This window comes from Nyctibius grandis, chromosome 7 (genome assembly GCF_013368605.1).
Source record: "Nyctibius grandis isolate bNycGra1 chromosome 7, bNycGra1.pri, whole genome shotgun sequence".
NCBI classification, from domain to species: domain Eukaryota; kingdom Metazoa; phylum Chordata; class Aves; order Nyctibiiformes; family Nyctibiidae; genus Nyctibius; species Nyctibius grandis.
In genome coordinates this window covers 42836075-42853535 of record NC_090664.1, presented here as the reverse complement: position 1 = coordinate 42853535, position 17461 = coordinate 42836075, and the positions used below count along the sequence as shown (strand labels likewise).

The 17461-nt window shown below is 43.4% G+C and overlaps 1 protein-coding gene and 1 long non-coding RNA gene across 5 annotated transcripts in view; one reads left to right on the top strand and one right to left on the bottom strand.

The window, feature by feature from the left end:
• ZEB1 (zinc finger E-box binding homeobox 1) overlaps positions 1-13059 on the bottom strand; it is a 144947-nt gene extending 131888 nt beyond the window's left edge. For 2 of the 4 annotated variants that reach the window (XM_068404706.1, XM_068404708.1), the window contains exon 1: positions 12965-13059. In XM_068404706.1, coding sequence (XP_068260807.1) covers positions 12965-13022 — 58 coding nt within the window. In that variant the 5' untranslated portion in view covers positions 13023-13059. Of the gene's footprint in view, positions 1-11964; positions 12026-12964 lie in introns of those variants that run through there. The other 2 variants (XM_068404707.1, XM_068404709.1) reach the window with 2 other exon arrangements.
• Positions 12357-17131, top strand: LOC137665555 (uncharacterized). Its single transcript, XR_011048522.1, has 4 exons — positions 12357-12514; positions 13164-13250; positions 13884-13999; positions 16821-17131. It is a non-coding gene; the product is annotated as an uncharacterized lncRNA (long non-coding RNA).
• Positions 17132-17461: the final 330 nt, after the last annotated feature.

Sequence of the window (17461 nt, the reverse complement as noted above, 5' to 3'; positions counted from 1 at the left end):
AAAACAAATATCAGTCAAGAGGCTTCTTTAAAATTCAGCATTTTAGGACAAGTTCTGTATGCTTTGACAATTCCTCTGTATTCTACATACCGAACTGTTTTTATACTGACTTGCCAGTTAGTTTGGAAGCCCACATTTATCAGCTGTCTTCATTTCCCAAGTAGATGCAATCCAGGAAGATCCTCTATGTAGCATATATTAAAGTAGTGCATGTGTCTTTTTTTTTTCTTTGGCAGAGCACTTTTTAGACCTTGCATCCCATAAAATAAATAAACAAACAAATCTTCTTGAAAGCTGTAACTGGAAGTTAGGAAGGCAAAAGCAGCCACTACTGCTTACGGACACAGTAAACTGTAGACAATTGAGAGATTCTTATAGTGGGTATGTATAGCTGTGAAAAACCTTGATAGGAATCCTAGCTATTTTTCCTGCTACTGTGCTTCTGCACAGAGACTTGTGCCTCTGCTTGATCCAAGTCACTACAGCTTTATATTTTATATCCTCCTCCAACATCTGGATTCCCTCTGTCTCAGTCAGCCATGTTTCTGGCCCAGTTTCCTTCAAATCTATATTAGCACATCTTCCTAAAGACTTAATAAACCCAACACACTACTGCAGGGCAGATTATGTAATCCTGTAACTAATCAAAACACTAGAAATAAAAAATATAAAAGAAAAAAAACACACCTGCATGGTGAAAATGAAACTGAGCCCCCATGCTATTACTCCCTTCCTTCCCCCACACATATACAGCAATGAGGAATAGCAAATAGTACATCATCCATTTAGCTCATGGGTATTTTCCTGCTAGAAGGATCTTCAGCACTACTCCAAAAAGCACCTAGGAATACTTTTGACAGTTGAAAAAAATTAAGTTTATTTTACACCCATTAACATGATCAAAAACCACGGGCTACTCTCTCCATCTCCCCAATACAGATATCCTCCATGGCAGGCTTGTCATTTTTTGCTTTATAATGGAGTCGTTTTATCGTATGCAAGAAGCCTCAGGCATTTTGTGCAGCCCATTACTCTTTGCTGCCCACATTCAGATGGCTAATCTGCTATCAGCCAGAAGCTTGACAGACAAAAGGAAAAGGCAGGAAAACAGCACACACAGTTGCGCGTGTGCACACACACAGTGTTTTGACAGTAGACCCAAGAACCAGCAAGACATACATTTGATTGCAGTCGGACTTAATGCTTCTGTGGTTGGAGGAAGACGCATGAGTTCTTTAAAGGTAGACAGGCTGGGGAGACATTTTAAAAAAAAAAAAAAAAAGCTTAAGTCGGATGCCGGTTAAGATACATTAAGGCACAAACCTGGAGGCCTTTACTCAGTAAATGAGCACCTTGGAACTTGCAAAGTCACAAACGTCTTTCTATTCTGAGGATTTGCTATACAAGACCTTCAAAATGCTTTAAAAAATATTGGCAAAAGTAGAAAGATGAAATAAGGGCTAAATATAAGCAACTGTAAATTCTTAGAACAAGATATTTGGCAAGTTTTCAATTTCAGCACATCTGTGTTCTCACCTGCTCAGAAAAGAACTCTGATTTTTTTAAAAAGTTGTATATTCTTTCCTATATCCCAAACTATTGTGACACCATTCATCTGCAAAACCAAATGCCGTGAAATGATTCGCATATGATACTGCATAACAAGGAGCTTTTTAATCTTTTTTTTTTTTTAAAGGTTGGGGTAATTAAATGGAGAAGGCTTGTCACTTCATGCCAAAATAAAGAAAACGCCCATATTTGCTGGAGTTCTTAATTACCTTACTTATTTTGTTTCTGAAGGAAAGCATCTCAGCACAGTCAGAGGCAGTACTGGCAAAAACATTTTTTGAGCATCAGATCTACAGACAACCATTTGCATCAAATACCTTGTACAAATTTTCCGTTAGAATCATAAACCTCTGTTGTGTGTTATGATTTTTATTCAGCTAAGTCTATTCATATCCTTTGCAGCTGGAAAGCTAAAGCTGTCCCTCTTGTGTGAACTGGCTTAGCTCACAGAAACAGAAAGTCTGCCACCAGTTTTAGTCACTCACATGTTGAGGTACAAACCTGGCTCATCCTTTCAAGAAGTCCCTCTTCATCATGTAACTACCACATCAGCTATGCAGGCTGATCCCTGAAGGCATGATTAATCACGTGGTGAAATACAGAGAACTATGGCATGTTACACTGCGTTATGTGTCACTGGAACTATTTCCCGTTTCCTATGCTACAGCTACCAATTCAATTTTGCTTCTCATTTCTGTTTAAGTTATTATTCCACTTTTGTGCAGAAAGAGCCTCCCAGCATTTTGACTGCAATATAGAACTGATTCTGTCGTACTTCCACTATTTGTTGTAAGACAGATTTAGGGTTTCAGGAATACAGTCAATTTAACATCTGGAAAAAGTACAAGGTAAGCCTTACGATGAAGAGCAGAAGTTGTCAGAATAGTCTTTTCCACATAACCTTGACACCACAGAATCAGTCTCTGTGGTTTTAGTACCATTACAACACTGTTATGAACAACAGAAGTTTACCTTGTGTTACTACAGGGGGCATTCAAGCCAGCCTAATAGATTAATTACTGGATATAATAACTATACATACGTATGTCTACACAACAAATTCCTGCTGTAAAAGCAAATTCACTCTCAGCACTCAGTAGCTACAATGTTTCAAAACAGGTTATTATAACAAGTCATCCAACAATCTACTCCTGTCTAAAGTTTAAAGTTGGGAAGAACGGTGGTTTTTTTGTTGCCTTTGAGTCACAGAAGTTCTGAAATCCCCCATGAGTCTTGTCTGGGAGGAAGAGTACTTCTCTCCTTCTGTGACCATCTGCAGCACCTCCTGAATAGCAGCACCATCCCTGGCAGTACTCTACAACCTTATCTTTCTCTCCCACATGTACAAGGTAAGAGGGGAAAAAAATACATTTGCATATGTAATTATGGTGTAGCTCAGCAGTGAGCAAAAAATTACTGGAAGTTGAGAATAGATATGCCCGATGACCACACCTTAGTTTTTCAAATGAAAATGCTTTGTAAGGAAGGGGAAGGGACAGCAGCAGGGAAGGAAGCCAGTCATTACAGCTCCCAATCTGCTTCAAAGTCCTTATTCACCACCTCATGCACTTTGTGGGGCCAACTGTACCTAGGTCCTTCCTGTGAACAACAACATAAAAATGAATCCAGTAGTGTGTGACTAGTTCTGCTTCACTTGAATTTACCGAACAGCTGTACCAGGAATACTAAGGAAAAAAGGAAAGGCTATGGAAAGACATAAACAAAACAGGATGGAAGACTAAACAGGTTACAGATTCTGAACAGTACCTCCTTTTACAATCTAGAACTTCACATGACTTACAGTAGATAGCATACAGGAACTTAAGAGAAAGAATAAAATGGACTAGAAGGTGGGAAGAAGGAAAATCTGATGCATACCTGAAAGGACACAAGGCAGAAATTCCTCAAGGTATTGAGAAAAACTGTTTAAAAACAAGTATACTTAGGAAAAAAAGGACAACTCATCTCCCTTGTGTTTTTGGGCATTAAGAAAAATGTTATGGTAGATTGGGGGAGGGGGAAGGTGTTCGCAAAAACAAACACACAACCTGCTTCTTTAGACCAAATATATCAGTTTAGCAAAAAGCAACCTAATCCCTGTAATTAAGGTCTGATTTTTCTGTTCTTTAGTTTGCACTTTTTCAGCTTGAATAGATTTCCCCAGGGCTTTTTCAATCATGCCACATTTGTGATGTTTTTTAATTTCATTTTGCTTTCTTCCATATACATTCTGTGGACAGATGTCACTACAAAATGGAACAGAAAACTGCCCTCAATGTCTGTCAGACAGAATTTGAAAAGGGATGTTTGCTGAAATAATGAAGACCTTTCATATCACAGTAACTGAAGGTGCTCCCTAGCATCACTGGCCCAAGTAGCATTTGATCCTAACAAGGATAGGCACACTAGGTTCATAGGTAAAAATACTCTCAACCACGTCGGACTCTTTTAACCCTTTTATTTCAGGTGTCGTCCATGAAAGTCACTCTCAGGATCATGGTGAAAGGCCAAGTTTATAATCCATTTACCTCTGGCGCTCTTGCCAGCTCCTCCAATGTTCCTGATCTAACGCTTGACTTGTGAGAAGCTAAAAAACAGAAGAGCTTGCAGAAAGACAGATGATATCTGCATCAAATCCAAAAACATACTTAAAAGTAGTACATAAGAGATAGTTAAGGAAGAGTTGTTTCTTTTCCTTCTGATACACTCCAATATCATACAGGGTTCTTAGCATTTAAAGGAGTACTTTTACATGTCCTTTCCCTCAAGAAGGACTGCTACTCATACTCATGGATCTTAACTGGATAGGATGGAATGTCATCTCAGCACAGAATAGAATTTCTTTTTTACTCTCTCTCCTCAGTCATAATTGAATCCCCTAACACATCCGGAAGAACATATTCATCATTAGACATGCCCATTTGCTTTACATAGTTCTCCAAAAATAGGATAGACGGAACACATTGAAGGCAGAGCAACGATGGAGATGCTACCAAACAGAAAGCAAATATTTGTAAGGGAAGCAACAAAGGACGCCAGTTTTCAGGTTTTAGCCTTTGGGTGACAGCACTTGTTAACCAAACTGCTTTAGAACAACAGGGGTAAAGTCCTCACATCAAGGAGACTGTGACAGCTGGGAACGACAGCTGAAAAGGAGAGAACTGAAACAGGCTGCTTTCAAACAGTACTAACTTCTCAAAGATGAGAAAGCATATTTTTAGGTAACTTCTGTTGCTCTGAAAAAGCATGTTAAAATAAAAGATACAGTTACATTACAGTAACGGCATCAGAAACAAGCAGAGTGAGGCAAAGTAAAAAAGCCTCCTTTTTTCCCTATTTAGGGTTCCTTTGGGGACAAATGTACGAATCTAATGAATCCTGGTTAATATGTTCAGCACTAACCAACTGAAACATTTGAATCACTGCCTGGCTGCTCCACATGTAAAGATACAAACTTAAACAAGTTTCTCCTTTCTGCTCTACCACCACCTGTCCTCCTAACATGAATGTAAGCTGCCAGGTACTCATACATGGAATCAGATGTATAGGCCCAGACAGAGGAAGAGAAGACTCAGTACATATATTTTTTTACTGCCTGAAAGGTGCTTACATACTGCGGTGACACGGGTAGTATTTTTCTCAGGAGTACTGAAATAGATTTATAAAGCTATGCTGCATTTAACTGCAGTCAGTATTTTATCTGTCAAGTCTCACTCTTGACTGAGCTTCCCATTTTCCTCCACCACCGCACAGGAATTCTACTTACCTATGCAAGAGAGGGACAAATAGATTATTAAATAAACAAAACTGAGGCTCAACACAAAAGGAAAACTGAAAATAATCCTTGTCCTCCTTTAAAAGAGGAGGGCAAGCAAAGATTAAAAAGCTACAACTGTTAACAGTTTTTAAAAATATCAAACTTCTGTTACTCTTTCCAATAACTTAAAAATAAGACACTAGGAATTAAGACAGCCAGAAAAGCAAACCAAGACTGTCAGAAATACTCATGCACTTGGTAATTAGCTCAAGAAATTGACTCGATCAGAATATCAGAGGCAACGGCTTAGTGAGAGGGTTAGAGAACTTGCCAATGTAACATGGAAGCAGAAAGCATTACAGAAAACTGCACACATAAAATTCCCCATAGAGTCCCCCAACAATCCAGTGTTTCAAGGCATCATAGAATCATAGAATGGTTTGGGTTGGAAGGAACCTTAAAGATCATCTAGTTCCAACCCCCCTGCCACAGGCAGGGACTCCTTTCCTCTAGGCCAGGTTGCTCAAAGCCTCATCCAACCTGGCCTTAAACACAGCCAGGGAGGGGGCAGCCACAACTTCTCCGGGCAACCTGTTCCAGGGTCTCACCACCCTCACAGTAAAGAATTTATTCCTAATATCTAATCTAAATCTACCCTCATTCAGTTTAAAACCATTCCCCCTTGTCCTGTCACTACCTGTCCTTGTAAAAAGCCCCTCTCCTGCTTTCCTGCAGGCTCCCTTCAGATACCGGAAGGCTGCTACGAGGTCTCCCTGGAGCCTTCTCTTCTCCAGGCTGAAGAGCCCCAACTCTCTCAGCCTCTGTTCATAGGAGAGGTGCTCCAGCCCTCTGATCATCTAGTCAACTGAGGTCAAAGCTGTTTCCCACTGTGCTCTTCTCATGCAGGCAACCAGGGACCAGATTCATCGCTCCCTGCAAGGCCACCAAGGTGCACCAGAAATAAGGTACTAGAGCTTCAGTGAGCAGCAGACTACTCCCTTCCCTGTTCCATCCTTCCTCCTTCCCACACACGCCTTGCCCATGCACCCCTGCCCACTCATACATACATACATCTCTCTGCTCTCCATGGTGCGCTTGGGCTTTTTGCTGATTTTTTTTTAAATTATTAAAGATTTCAAGCAGCATTTCCCTCAAGAAGAAAGAGTCCCTGTCGAAACTGATCTATCACACTGTCTCGTGACTAGAGCTAACCATACATCTTCACTAACGAAGATACCAGACTGCTCTCCACACCTGCCTTGCCCAGGCCCCCCCGGCAGGAGCAGCACCCACCTGCACCCGTACCCACTTCCCACATGGCTCCACCTCAGCAGCAGCAGCCCCTGGTGACAAACGGCCATAGTGGTAAAACCTAGACTTGGCACGTGTTTGTCCCAGTCAAGTAGACTTTCCAGGCCTGACATTTATTTATACATTTCTGGGGAATTTTTGTTTCAAGGAGGACTTATGCTTTTTTATTTACCTAGCAATCATTTTCAAATTATTAGAAATACCAGCCACATGCTGAGACTCTTCTTTAGTCATTGCTGTCCCAACAAAACCAGTATCTGATTAAATCATCTCTGCCCAGACATTAACCTCTAAGAAAACAGTCTTCTAAACACTCTACACATCAGCGTAGGGATGTTGATGCTAACAGTGTAGGTCTTAACCCAGTTCCCTCCTGTTGTGTTTTACTTTTGTCTACCTACACATTACTGAACTTAAGATCTAGGAATAGAAAAAACACTCTGCAGACAGGAAACATAACCAGTGAAGATACTATCTTAATACCATCTAAAAATTACTAAAGAGAAAATCGAGTTTTGCATATTGCCACTTGTTTGCTGAAAGTACAAGACAATAAATATGAAAGAGTTAAAACACTTAAACTGAAAGGAGTAGTGACTGCTAAACCATAAATCTGTTCTTTCTCTTTAAGGCTCTAGATCAAGCCAAATGCAAGGATAGTCCCAAGGATTAAAAATGGATTGAGACTCAGTCTTGCTATGGACTTCCTGTGTGACCTTGGGTAAGTCACTTGAGAATTTAGTTCTCAAAAATAACAGGCCTATTATAGCTGCCAGAATGAAGCACCAAAGTTTCTGAGACCACAGATGCAAGCCAGGTCCTGCTTACTTGCCCATAACAGAGAAAATCCTACCTGGTGAGCCCTTTTGAAAAATTGAGATAAGTATGACCAGAACTTCAGGAATATTGATATTAATCACTTGAAAGTTCATCTGGAACTGTACTTTGAAAATTGGTATGAAAGCCTACATAAAACCAGGCTTAGTTCCGTTTTTCAAGCTCTTGGTTTGTGTATTTGTGTGAAACCTATCACAAGTAGAATCTGTGTGATCTCCAGAGATGCAGTATGTGCTGTTAAATAGTGGATTTACAGTCAACGAAGCACACCATAGCCTAATCAGCTTGCAATATCAATTAGTCAGAGTTTTTGAAATTACTACAAACAGCTAATGAGTTGAGAGCAGTGAGCTTATATTTTTTGTAAATAATAATGACTGAATTTAGAAGTAGGGATTCTTAGGAGCTGTTTGGCTAGCTACTGCAGTTCCAGCAGTTTCCCTGCAATAGAGAGCTGTTGCTCAAAAATCAGTTAAAAAACAAACAAGCAAAAATCGCACAACCCGAGCTTTACACAAGTTGATTTTATTTCTTTAACATAGTAATAGAGCCCCATGCATGTTAAAAATGTCTGCCATCCCTCGCTGGCATTTTAAACCCTATTAAATCAGATGTTTCCACATGAAGAAAGGCATTGAACCGATATTTTTACTTTAGTTTACTCCAGCCTCTCCCCCGACAGCGTAAAACTTCTGTAAGAAGAAATGACAGGTTAATACCACCACCTGACTCCCCGTGGGGAAGGAGGCAGAGGACGGCTGTAGATCCCCTTCCCCCTGCACCGCCGTCGGAGGAGCTCGCTTACAGAGAGCGAGGGCCTAACTGAAGTCAGCGACACTGCTATTAACGGGACCTGTAATAAAGCCCAGAGTTGACAGAAAGACTCAACGGGGAGGGACATCTGATATAACAGAAAATGTTCAACAGAAAATTGGGGCTGAGTTCACAGAAGTCAAATCATCAGACTTTCAACTAAAAAATTTAATCTGAAGGACTTCAATGATAGGGAAGCCCATGTCAGAGGGGAAGTTTCATCTGCTTGCTACTTTTCATGAACTGTTTCAGCAGCATGTTTACCAGTCCTATAAGCATGGAAAGCCATTTCAAGCAACTAATCACCTTACACAACCCTGCCTCAGGTAGCTAATTACCTTAAAACACGCTGCTTCACAACTGTCAACATAACAAGCGCTGAGTACTGAGAGAAAAATGAAGAGAAAATGACATTTTTAAGTGTATTCCCATTATATTTCTGTAGTCAACATTAAAACAGAAGTATTATTTCTTTATATGAGAAGAGATTTCCCTGGACTCAAACAGTTAATTCAATTGTCCATGTAGACCTGTTCACTGTGCCCAGCATTTTAACTTGGGCTACATTCCTCAATTCCCAAATTGCAATTTTAAATTAATGCTGGAGTGAAAACATGATACCTCGTGAAAAAGAAAGGGAGGGGGGCAAGAGAAGAAAGGCACGACAAGGAATGTTGTATCCCAAGCGTCACTAACACCTGACATCCTGCCAGCAGTTAACACCTTGGAGGTAACAGAAATAGGCCACGTTTTTCCCTTATTCAAAGGCATTTATGATCTTCTTACAGTCCTTAGCTTTGTAACAAAACTTTATACGAAATGATCTAATAAAAAGAGAGGAAATCTAACTGTAAAGCAACTGAAATAGCACTCTAAGAAGTCAATCTATATAACCTTTTAGTAATGAACCCACTGTTATCAGGGGGTACCAAAAAAAGCCTGCCTCATACCCTCGCCTCACATATACCTGACAGCATGCAGAATTTACTCAGTTTCCTACATTCTTCTTTTTACCATTAAATATGCATCTGAAGACCTGAGGGCATATTTATATTATTTTCAGAACATCAATATAAAAGGTTGATATCTTTTTCACCCTTCAGTAAGGGAAGTTTTAAATATTTTACTTGTTTTACTTGTCTCACAGCATTGCTGAAGAACAAGATGTGTTACTTTTAGTTTTGCTGTTTAATAAAAGTTAGGACAGTCCTATAATATATGTAAGAGATGCTAAGAAAGCAACTAATCGTGATCCTGCAAGCCAGCTCAGAATAAGAAAACCGTTGCTGATACTGAATCTATTTAAAGTCCACAGAGGATTCGCACAGAGTGGCAATGCAGATGACTGGCAAAAATCACATCCCTCTTTTCTCCTCCCCATTTCTCTATCAAAAGAGGAGAAGGGGAAAAGGTAGATAGGAAGAGAGACTCCCAACCAGCACGATGTTCCTGCTTTATCAGAATGGTGTTATCGTCCCAACGCTTCCCTAACTTCTTTGCTGTAGCAGATGTTTTCGTGTACTAGCCAGAAGTAAGGACAATGACACAGGATACTTTTCTTCAGGTATGAAGTGCCAGATTTTCTTGTAAGTGGAAGCTTTAATGGCAGCGCCCATCTGCTCTTTTGCTGATCTCCTGTAGAGGCCAATAAACAAGGCAGAAAAGGAACCAGCTCTAGAGTTAAGAAGATAAGGCTGTCTTTCCAACAGTTAATGCACCAGGATGGCAGCCATAAGTTCTGGCTCTCAAACACAGAGAGGGGGGGGAAAAAAGAAACAAAAGTTTACACTACAAGAATAGCTGTGTTAAGTTCATCAACAGATAAACAGAAGGAAACTTTACAGATAGGATAAAGTAAAAAGATAAAGATAAGATAAACAGAGGAAACAACTCGATGCCACAGCCCATTATTATTAACTGGTATACTGGATGTCAAGTGCAATCTCTCTCATAATCTCACATTCTGTGAGAAAGTGGGGGGGAAAAGGTAACAGGAATAGCATAAAATTGATTTAGCGTACACTATGAACAAGCCAGTTGCTGAAGCATCTCCTGTACGCTGATCTCTCATTAACAGAAAATATTAACCTATAAGAGCAAAGTGCATTTAGAGATTTAGAAGAAAAATAAGTCTCATACCTATTTATTTTAAAGGTTAAAGGGTTAACATTTTTCTAGCCATTTTCTTTAGTAAACATTTGCAAGTCAAACATAAACCCACTGCTGAGAAATCTCTATTATCCAGAATTTATTATTAAACAATCCTGATGCTTCAACGCACAATGACTTAAGTTGGTTTTAATTCCCCCACAAAAAAAAAAAAGGAACCAAAACCAGCCTAAAACAAAACATACTACAATTCTACCTTGCAGAACTAGATGATAAAGACTCGGAGGCTTTTTGTAACAAAACGGGTGCAGTGATGAGGTCCAAAAGTGAGGAAGACGAAAGATACCTGGAATGATACCACATCTTATACAGCTTTTGTTTTCTGGGAGTGATACGAGCTGCAGACAAAACGTTTTGTGCTAAACAGCCTCAAATCTGGTTTTCCAATATTAAGCACAAAGGAAAAACACTGACAGCAAGCGCGGTAAATAAAACCCTCCCTTGAGAACGAAAGCAGCAGACAGGAGGGGGCTGACATGCATGCAGGAGAAAACTAAACACCATCTTTTTTTCTACCTGCACAAGTTGCCATTTGCTGCAGCGATCGAGAATCTCTTTTCCCCGTTGATTTCAAAAGCTAGGTTTTCAGAAAATTTCTCTCTCAAGTCATCTGTTGATATGCTCTAAGAGTATGATATTCATATCACTGGATCTTTAAAAGAAAAATCCATTTTCTTTCCTGTTCAGGTAAACATGTTTACAGCTCCTGCACAGACACTGGGTGGTTCAGACTCACATGTCACACACATGTCGTCAGCAACAAGAAAAGCCCCTTTCTCTGATCATCAACATTTTTAATAAGGTAAAGAGAAAAGCACTTTCCAAACTTACCTTCAGCACAGGCAAATTGTGAGCTAAATATAAATATTTGCACTAGGACAAGGAATTAATAACGTGGGCGTGCAAACAAAAATACTTGCTAGAAAACGCACACAGCAAAAATAAAAAAGGCCTCCTAAGTTCAAAGCAATCCATTCAACTCGTTAGCCCCTGGAAAGGCCGTTATTTATCACCCCGTTACGCCCGAAACAGTCAGAATTTGAGAGCAGAAGCACTGATCGTGACTCTGATCTATTTCTGAGACCGTTCATTGCGTATGAAAACATCTCGGATCGCAGGCAAAAGCCTTCCGATCTGTGACCCTGCACAGGAAATGCCACATAAAACCTAAATTTGCCAAGGAAGGTTACAAAATCTCCTGCTTTACATCCTACTGCGAAGAGTCGCTACGAGCACCGAACTACTTCCCCATTTTCCAGAAAATAAGTACAGAGTGGGTGTCACGAGCGTTTATTCCCCCCGCCGTGTACCTTCCAAATGCATCTTAAAGTAACACACGTACCAAAGGGGGAAAAAAAAAAAACAAACCCAACCCCACAGCAGCCCTTAAGTCTGAAACGTAAATGTAATTCCTTATATAGACCGCAGCAGCTGGTCACACACGCACGGAGAACGGAGCGGGGGCCCCCGGCCAAACCGTTACCACCCATTATTATACAAACAGGTACCTCCGAAGCCAGAGGGAAAGCAAGAAACTTCGCCGCCCGCCCCCGCCGCCCGGGAGCAGCCCTCCCTTCCCCACCGCCCCGGCGGGACCCGGGGCGGGGAGGCCGGGCGGCCGCGGGGCGCCGCCGGGGACCAACTCTCGGCGGGGCGGCGGTGGCGAAAGCGGCGAGCGGGCGGCGGGGGCGCCGGCCCCCTCCCGCCGGCCCGGGGCGGCCGCGCCGCGCTGCCCCCGCGCGAATCGCTACCCGCTGCGGCCACGGTGCCTCCCCCGCCGCCGGTAGCCGCGCTCCCCGGGTGTGTCTTCCCCCCCCCACCGCCCCCCGGTGACGGCTGGCGTCCCCTCACCGCCGCCGCCCCCAGAAAGGCGAACGCCAGCCCGCCCCACGGCGCCGGCCGGGAGCGAGGAGCCGGCCCGCTGCCGGGCGAGCCAGGGAAAACTCCGGCGGGCGGCGGAGAGGCGCTCCCGGGCGGACGGCGGGGCGATCCCGCCCGCGGGACCGGGGAGGTAGAGGGGAGGCGGGCGGGGAGGCCCCGCTCCGCCGGGGCGCGCAGGTAACAAGTTTCGGAGTTGGGGCTGCCGAGGCCGGCCGGGCGGCGGAGGCTCCCCCGCCGCTCCCCGCGGGGCTCGGCGTCCCCGCTCGAGCTGGAGGGCGGCGGCGCGGCCGGGGGGGGCACCCCCGAGCCCGCTCCCCGCAGCGGCGGCGGGGCGGTCGCGGGGCCGGCGGCGGGGCGTGTGGGGGAAGGCAGCGTGTAACGGTCCCGGACAGGCGGCGGAGTGCGGAGGCACCGCTAGGCGGAGGAGGGAGGCGAGGCGAGGGAGGCACCAGGTAGCGGATATAACGGTGCGGAGGGAGCCGGGCTCCCGGCGAGGAGCGGCGGGGGAATTACTTTCGCGCCCGCCCGACCTCCCCCCTCCGCGCTCGGGACGGCTCTACCCGGCCCCCGCCCCGGCCCTGCCGCCGCCCCAGCGCGGCTGGGCCGCTGCCCCGCGGGCTGACTGACCGTTATTGCGCCTCGGGTTCGCCTGCTTCCTGCGCTTACACCTGGGGCCATCCGCCATGATCCTCTCGCTTGTGTCTAAATGCTCCAGTCACCTCCTCCCCCGCCCCCCCCCCCCCCCCCCCCCCTCCCCTCCCCTCCCCCCCGGACCTGGTTTACGACACTGGGTGGTTTTACTTTTACATCACCTTCCTACACCTAGTGCTCGGCCGGAACCTTGTTGCCAGGGGAGACGGGCGCTTTACGGCAGGACGTTTGAACGGTGGCGGGGGAAAAGTTGCGGCCGCAGGTACCGGGAGCGGCGGCCGCGGCGGTGCGGGGGGCGGCTGCGGCACCGCCCGGGGACCCCGGCCCGCAGGGGGGTGCGCCCCCCCCCGGCCCTACCGCTGGCGGCAGCAGGGGGGGATCCCCGCGGGGCGGGGCGGGCCCAGGGGGCGGGAACCCTAGCCCGGGGCGGGGAGGGCGGTGGGCGCCGGCCTCCGGGGCGGTGGAGTGGGATCCCCGCCAACGGCGCGGCGCGCGGGGAAGTTCCGCCCGCCCTGCGTCCGCCGCCGGCATCGCCGCGTTGAGGGCCCGGCCCGCCGCCTGCCTCCCGCCCTGGGCGGCCCCGCTGCCAGGTGCCTCCCGCCCCGGGGCCCTGCGGCCTGCTCGGCGCAAGCCAGCGGCAGCCGCCCCCAGGTACAGCGGGGGCGGGCGGGGCTGAGCCTGTGCCGGCCCAGCTTCCCCTCGGCCCCTCGCCGGGCACCTGCCTCCGGCGTTAGGGCAGCGATGGGGCTGTCACCGCCGCGGGGTCTCCTCTTCCCCCGCGTCTGCAGCCTGACCCCCGCCCCCCGGGCTCCCTGGCCGCAGCCCGCCCGGGGCGGGCAGCGCAGCGGTGTCAGCAGGGGCTGAGGCACGTCGTGACCGTCATCTTGCGTTACAGGTCTGATCAAGAAACAAACAGCTGAGCGAGAGGGATGCTGTTGCCACCGTATGTGAAATCTGTCAGTCTGGGGCTTTCCTTAAGCGTGCTCCCCACTTTTATGAAGAGGAGAAGAGGTATAAAATTTTATGGCCTAAAAAATAAAGAGGGAAGGGAGCCATTTTTTACAGATAATGAATAAACAGCCTCGTTTGGGCTTAATAAACATATTTAATTTATTAACAATGAAAACATTACAATCAAACACTCATACTATTTATTTACTCTTGCCTTTCACTTTAGACAATAAAATAATTTATTAAGTTTCCATTTCTTATTTCTGTTTTTTTTCTTATCCTGGGATGATTCTGTAGAATTTATAGTTCTGTGCTTCTGGGGAATGCTTTTATCCAAACAAATTAGATTTCGGTGAAAGCATTTCTGTTAATGGAATACTTTTAATAAGTAATTGATAAAATACTGAATTTGAGGCCTTCAGCTATCGTACATTGTCTCCACGTGCTATATGTTCACATGCTGTAGTGTATCACCTCATCTCATGGAAGCAACATAACATGTCTGTGGAAAATGAACTATTGAACACTGGCAGTTTGAGGAAATAACCTTGCACCTGAAGCTTCCCTAGAAGTCAGTCCAGTCAGAAATGCTTAGAAAAGAGGTATAGGGCTAAAATGGATGCAGAGTTAGGGAAAGATCTAGAGAAATTTTTTCAAAATTAATTGTACTCTCAGAAATGTACATGAGTTGTGGATTTGGGTACTCATATGAAAACAGTTGATGCCCTTCTTTACAGGAACAAATCATTTGTCTTATATCTCTCAAAAAAATGGTAAATTTAGGTGTAGTGTTTTTACATATGTATCTTTACCCAATGTGAACTGGCTGCTGGCTTCAACAATTTAATGAGGATCTACATGAGAATCATTAAAGGAGCGCAAAAAAATCAAACAGTACAAGGTGTTCAATGGACTAATAGAAGTCATTTAAAAGCATTAGATTTGGCATTCACTGGAAGTACTGAACCCCAAATACAAGGGAGGCTAAGAACCACAACATGAAACCAACTACGAGATGAAAATGAAACTTGTCATCAAAACTTTGAGTGAATTGCAAAGTTTAAGGCAGAATCTCAGTTTTGTCCTGCTTTAATAGTTCAACATCCTTGCTTGTCAAGTTTTTTGTACAGAAGACACCCATGGCTGTGAAACTGCTTGCAAATGAGGGCTTAAGGTGCTTGGGAATTCTTGGATGTTTTTGTCATTCTGTAGATGAATTTAACCAAAATACCATGTACAGGTTTTCATGCTAAGTTTTCAGTTCCTTAAAATTTGTCATCTTTTACAAGGTAGTTGCAAAAATAAAAATAATATGTATCTGTAAGTATATTTGTAACAATATTCCCCTGCATGCCCACACAAAATACGAGGCCCTTTCAAGTAACTTGTTTTCATTGAGTTTTGTCACTTTTCTCCTCTGGGTAAGAATTCTTGTCCCTTCATTTTGAGCAATTTATGTTTCCTAACAGAATGAGGAGAGAAACAGCCTCCTGGTGTTTGTTATTGCTCTTTTTCAAATAGCCATAGTGTCTGTCTGCGCATTAGTCTCTTGAGATTTCCAGGCAGCTAGGAGAAACCGGTGACAACTCTTGCTGCCCATTAGTTTCTGAAGAGCAGAACTGAAACTGGCAGGAGCACTGCTAGATCTGCACTGCTATAATTCTGACAAATGAGAAGAGAAAACCAAAGCAATCTTTGTATATGTTATCTTTGATACCGAGGAGGTCTATAAACTAAAAAAGCAGAGGATAGTGTTTTGCATCAAGTTATTGATTACCCCAATCATTCATTGTGGAAAGCATCTCATTCACGACTTGCAAATAGATATGTGGATGGGGTGGTTTTCTGAGTTTTGTTTTTTAAACTTCAATATATTTAGTCCAAGCAACTGGGCACTTCACATCTATGTGTACACAATTCCCGTTATTTACTGTGCTAAAAAGCATCACAATTAAGGATGCAGCCACTGTCAAAAGTGTTTTGGCCTAATGCATTCTTCTGATTCTGGATGGAAACCCACTAGTTAAAATTCCTGCTGTCTTTGTAGTGTTCTGCAATATATGAGCACATTGTATATGTAATTTAAACTGGTTTGTGCTGCAAGTAAGAATGAAAAATCCTGTTTTTCTTTATGGGGCACAGCTTTCAATCTGACTTTTCAGTCAAGGATGTAGGAATTAATCAATGTACTAATTTGCAAAATCTCAGGAAAGCAGTGTATTTTCTGCATCCTCCTAAATGTGGCAGGCTTGAGAATATGTTTCTTTAAAGGAAGAATTCTAAGGCAGCAGTCATCCATAATAATTAGTTTGTTTCCGGTGACATAATTTGGGTGGAAATTGAGGCAACCTAAATAGGCATAATGTAGTTGAAATGTCAGGTTGCGTAGCTGCTGTACTTCACCTTTTTTGAAATGTATTTCTGTTCTCTGAAGACAGGAATTGAAATACTTCAATAGTCACACTGGAGTATGGATGCTCGAAAACCACCTAATGATTATTGCAGACAGTTTTTACCATTTTAAAATAGTCATGTATGTTGTGTTATGTTTATGATCTCTTGAGTATGTATCATTAAATAAAAGCAGTCAGTCTTCTGTTGTATGCCTTCTCCTTATTCATGTTTGTGAAATGAAGTTTCACATCCTATCATCTTGAGTATTCTAGATTTAATGGTGTTCATTTAGTTGAATGAATTTAGAATTACAGTGGAAAATGACCCAGTGAATTGTTTCTTGTTTCATTTCTGGTTTGTGGAGATTCTTTTTTTCTTTTTTTTTCTGATTTCCATTAGTGAAACTTTGTTTTCACTTCCATGTATTTTCTTGGAATGTCAGCTCCTAAAATTTACTTTTCAATTAACGATTTTTTTTCTTTTTCAGAAGTATGCTTTTGCTCCTCCATAGAAATTGTAGTTGAAAGATTTACTAGGAGAACAATGACCCAGAAATACGCAGCTTGACTGCAGCTAGCTGAGGAACTAATCTTGAATAAAATGTGGATTTTAGAGATATCAACATACGGTTGTAGTACCGTTCCAGATGGTCTTTCAATTTCGATCTTTGCTTCCAAGTGAACCTAATAAGTTTTGAAGGTGTACCCTGGGATGTTGTACCGTCTCAAAAAATGGTAAAGCCACTTGAAATTTGCACATTCATTTAGAGTAGAGTTTGTAAATATTTATCAAGAGAAAATGCCCTTTTGTCACTTTCCTCAGCTTATAATTTTTTTTATGCTTCTGTACTTTACCATGAATTTATTTGTTCCTTTAAACCTTGAAGCTGTGTTTCCTAATAAATTGTCATGTCTTGCATGACTTGAAAAGGCTGTACCTGCTTGAAAGATTTGAGTATAAGGATGTAAACTGCCATAAAGCATCAATGTGTACATAGTTATATATAGCTATAATGACTTGCATATATGCGATTGACTTTTCAAAAATCTCCTTATTAAAGAAAAGTATTTGTGAAGATCACAAAGGCCTTCAAAACCATTTTTCTTTCTCTTGCTCTTTTTTTGCCCT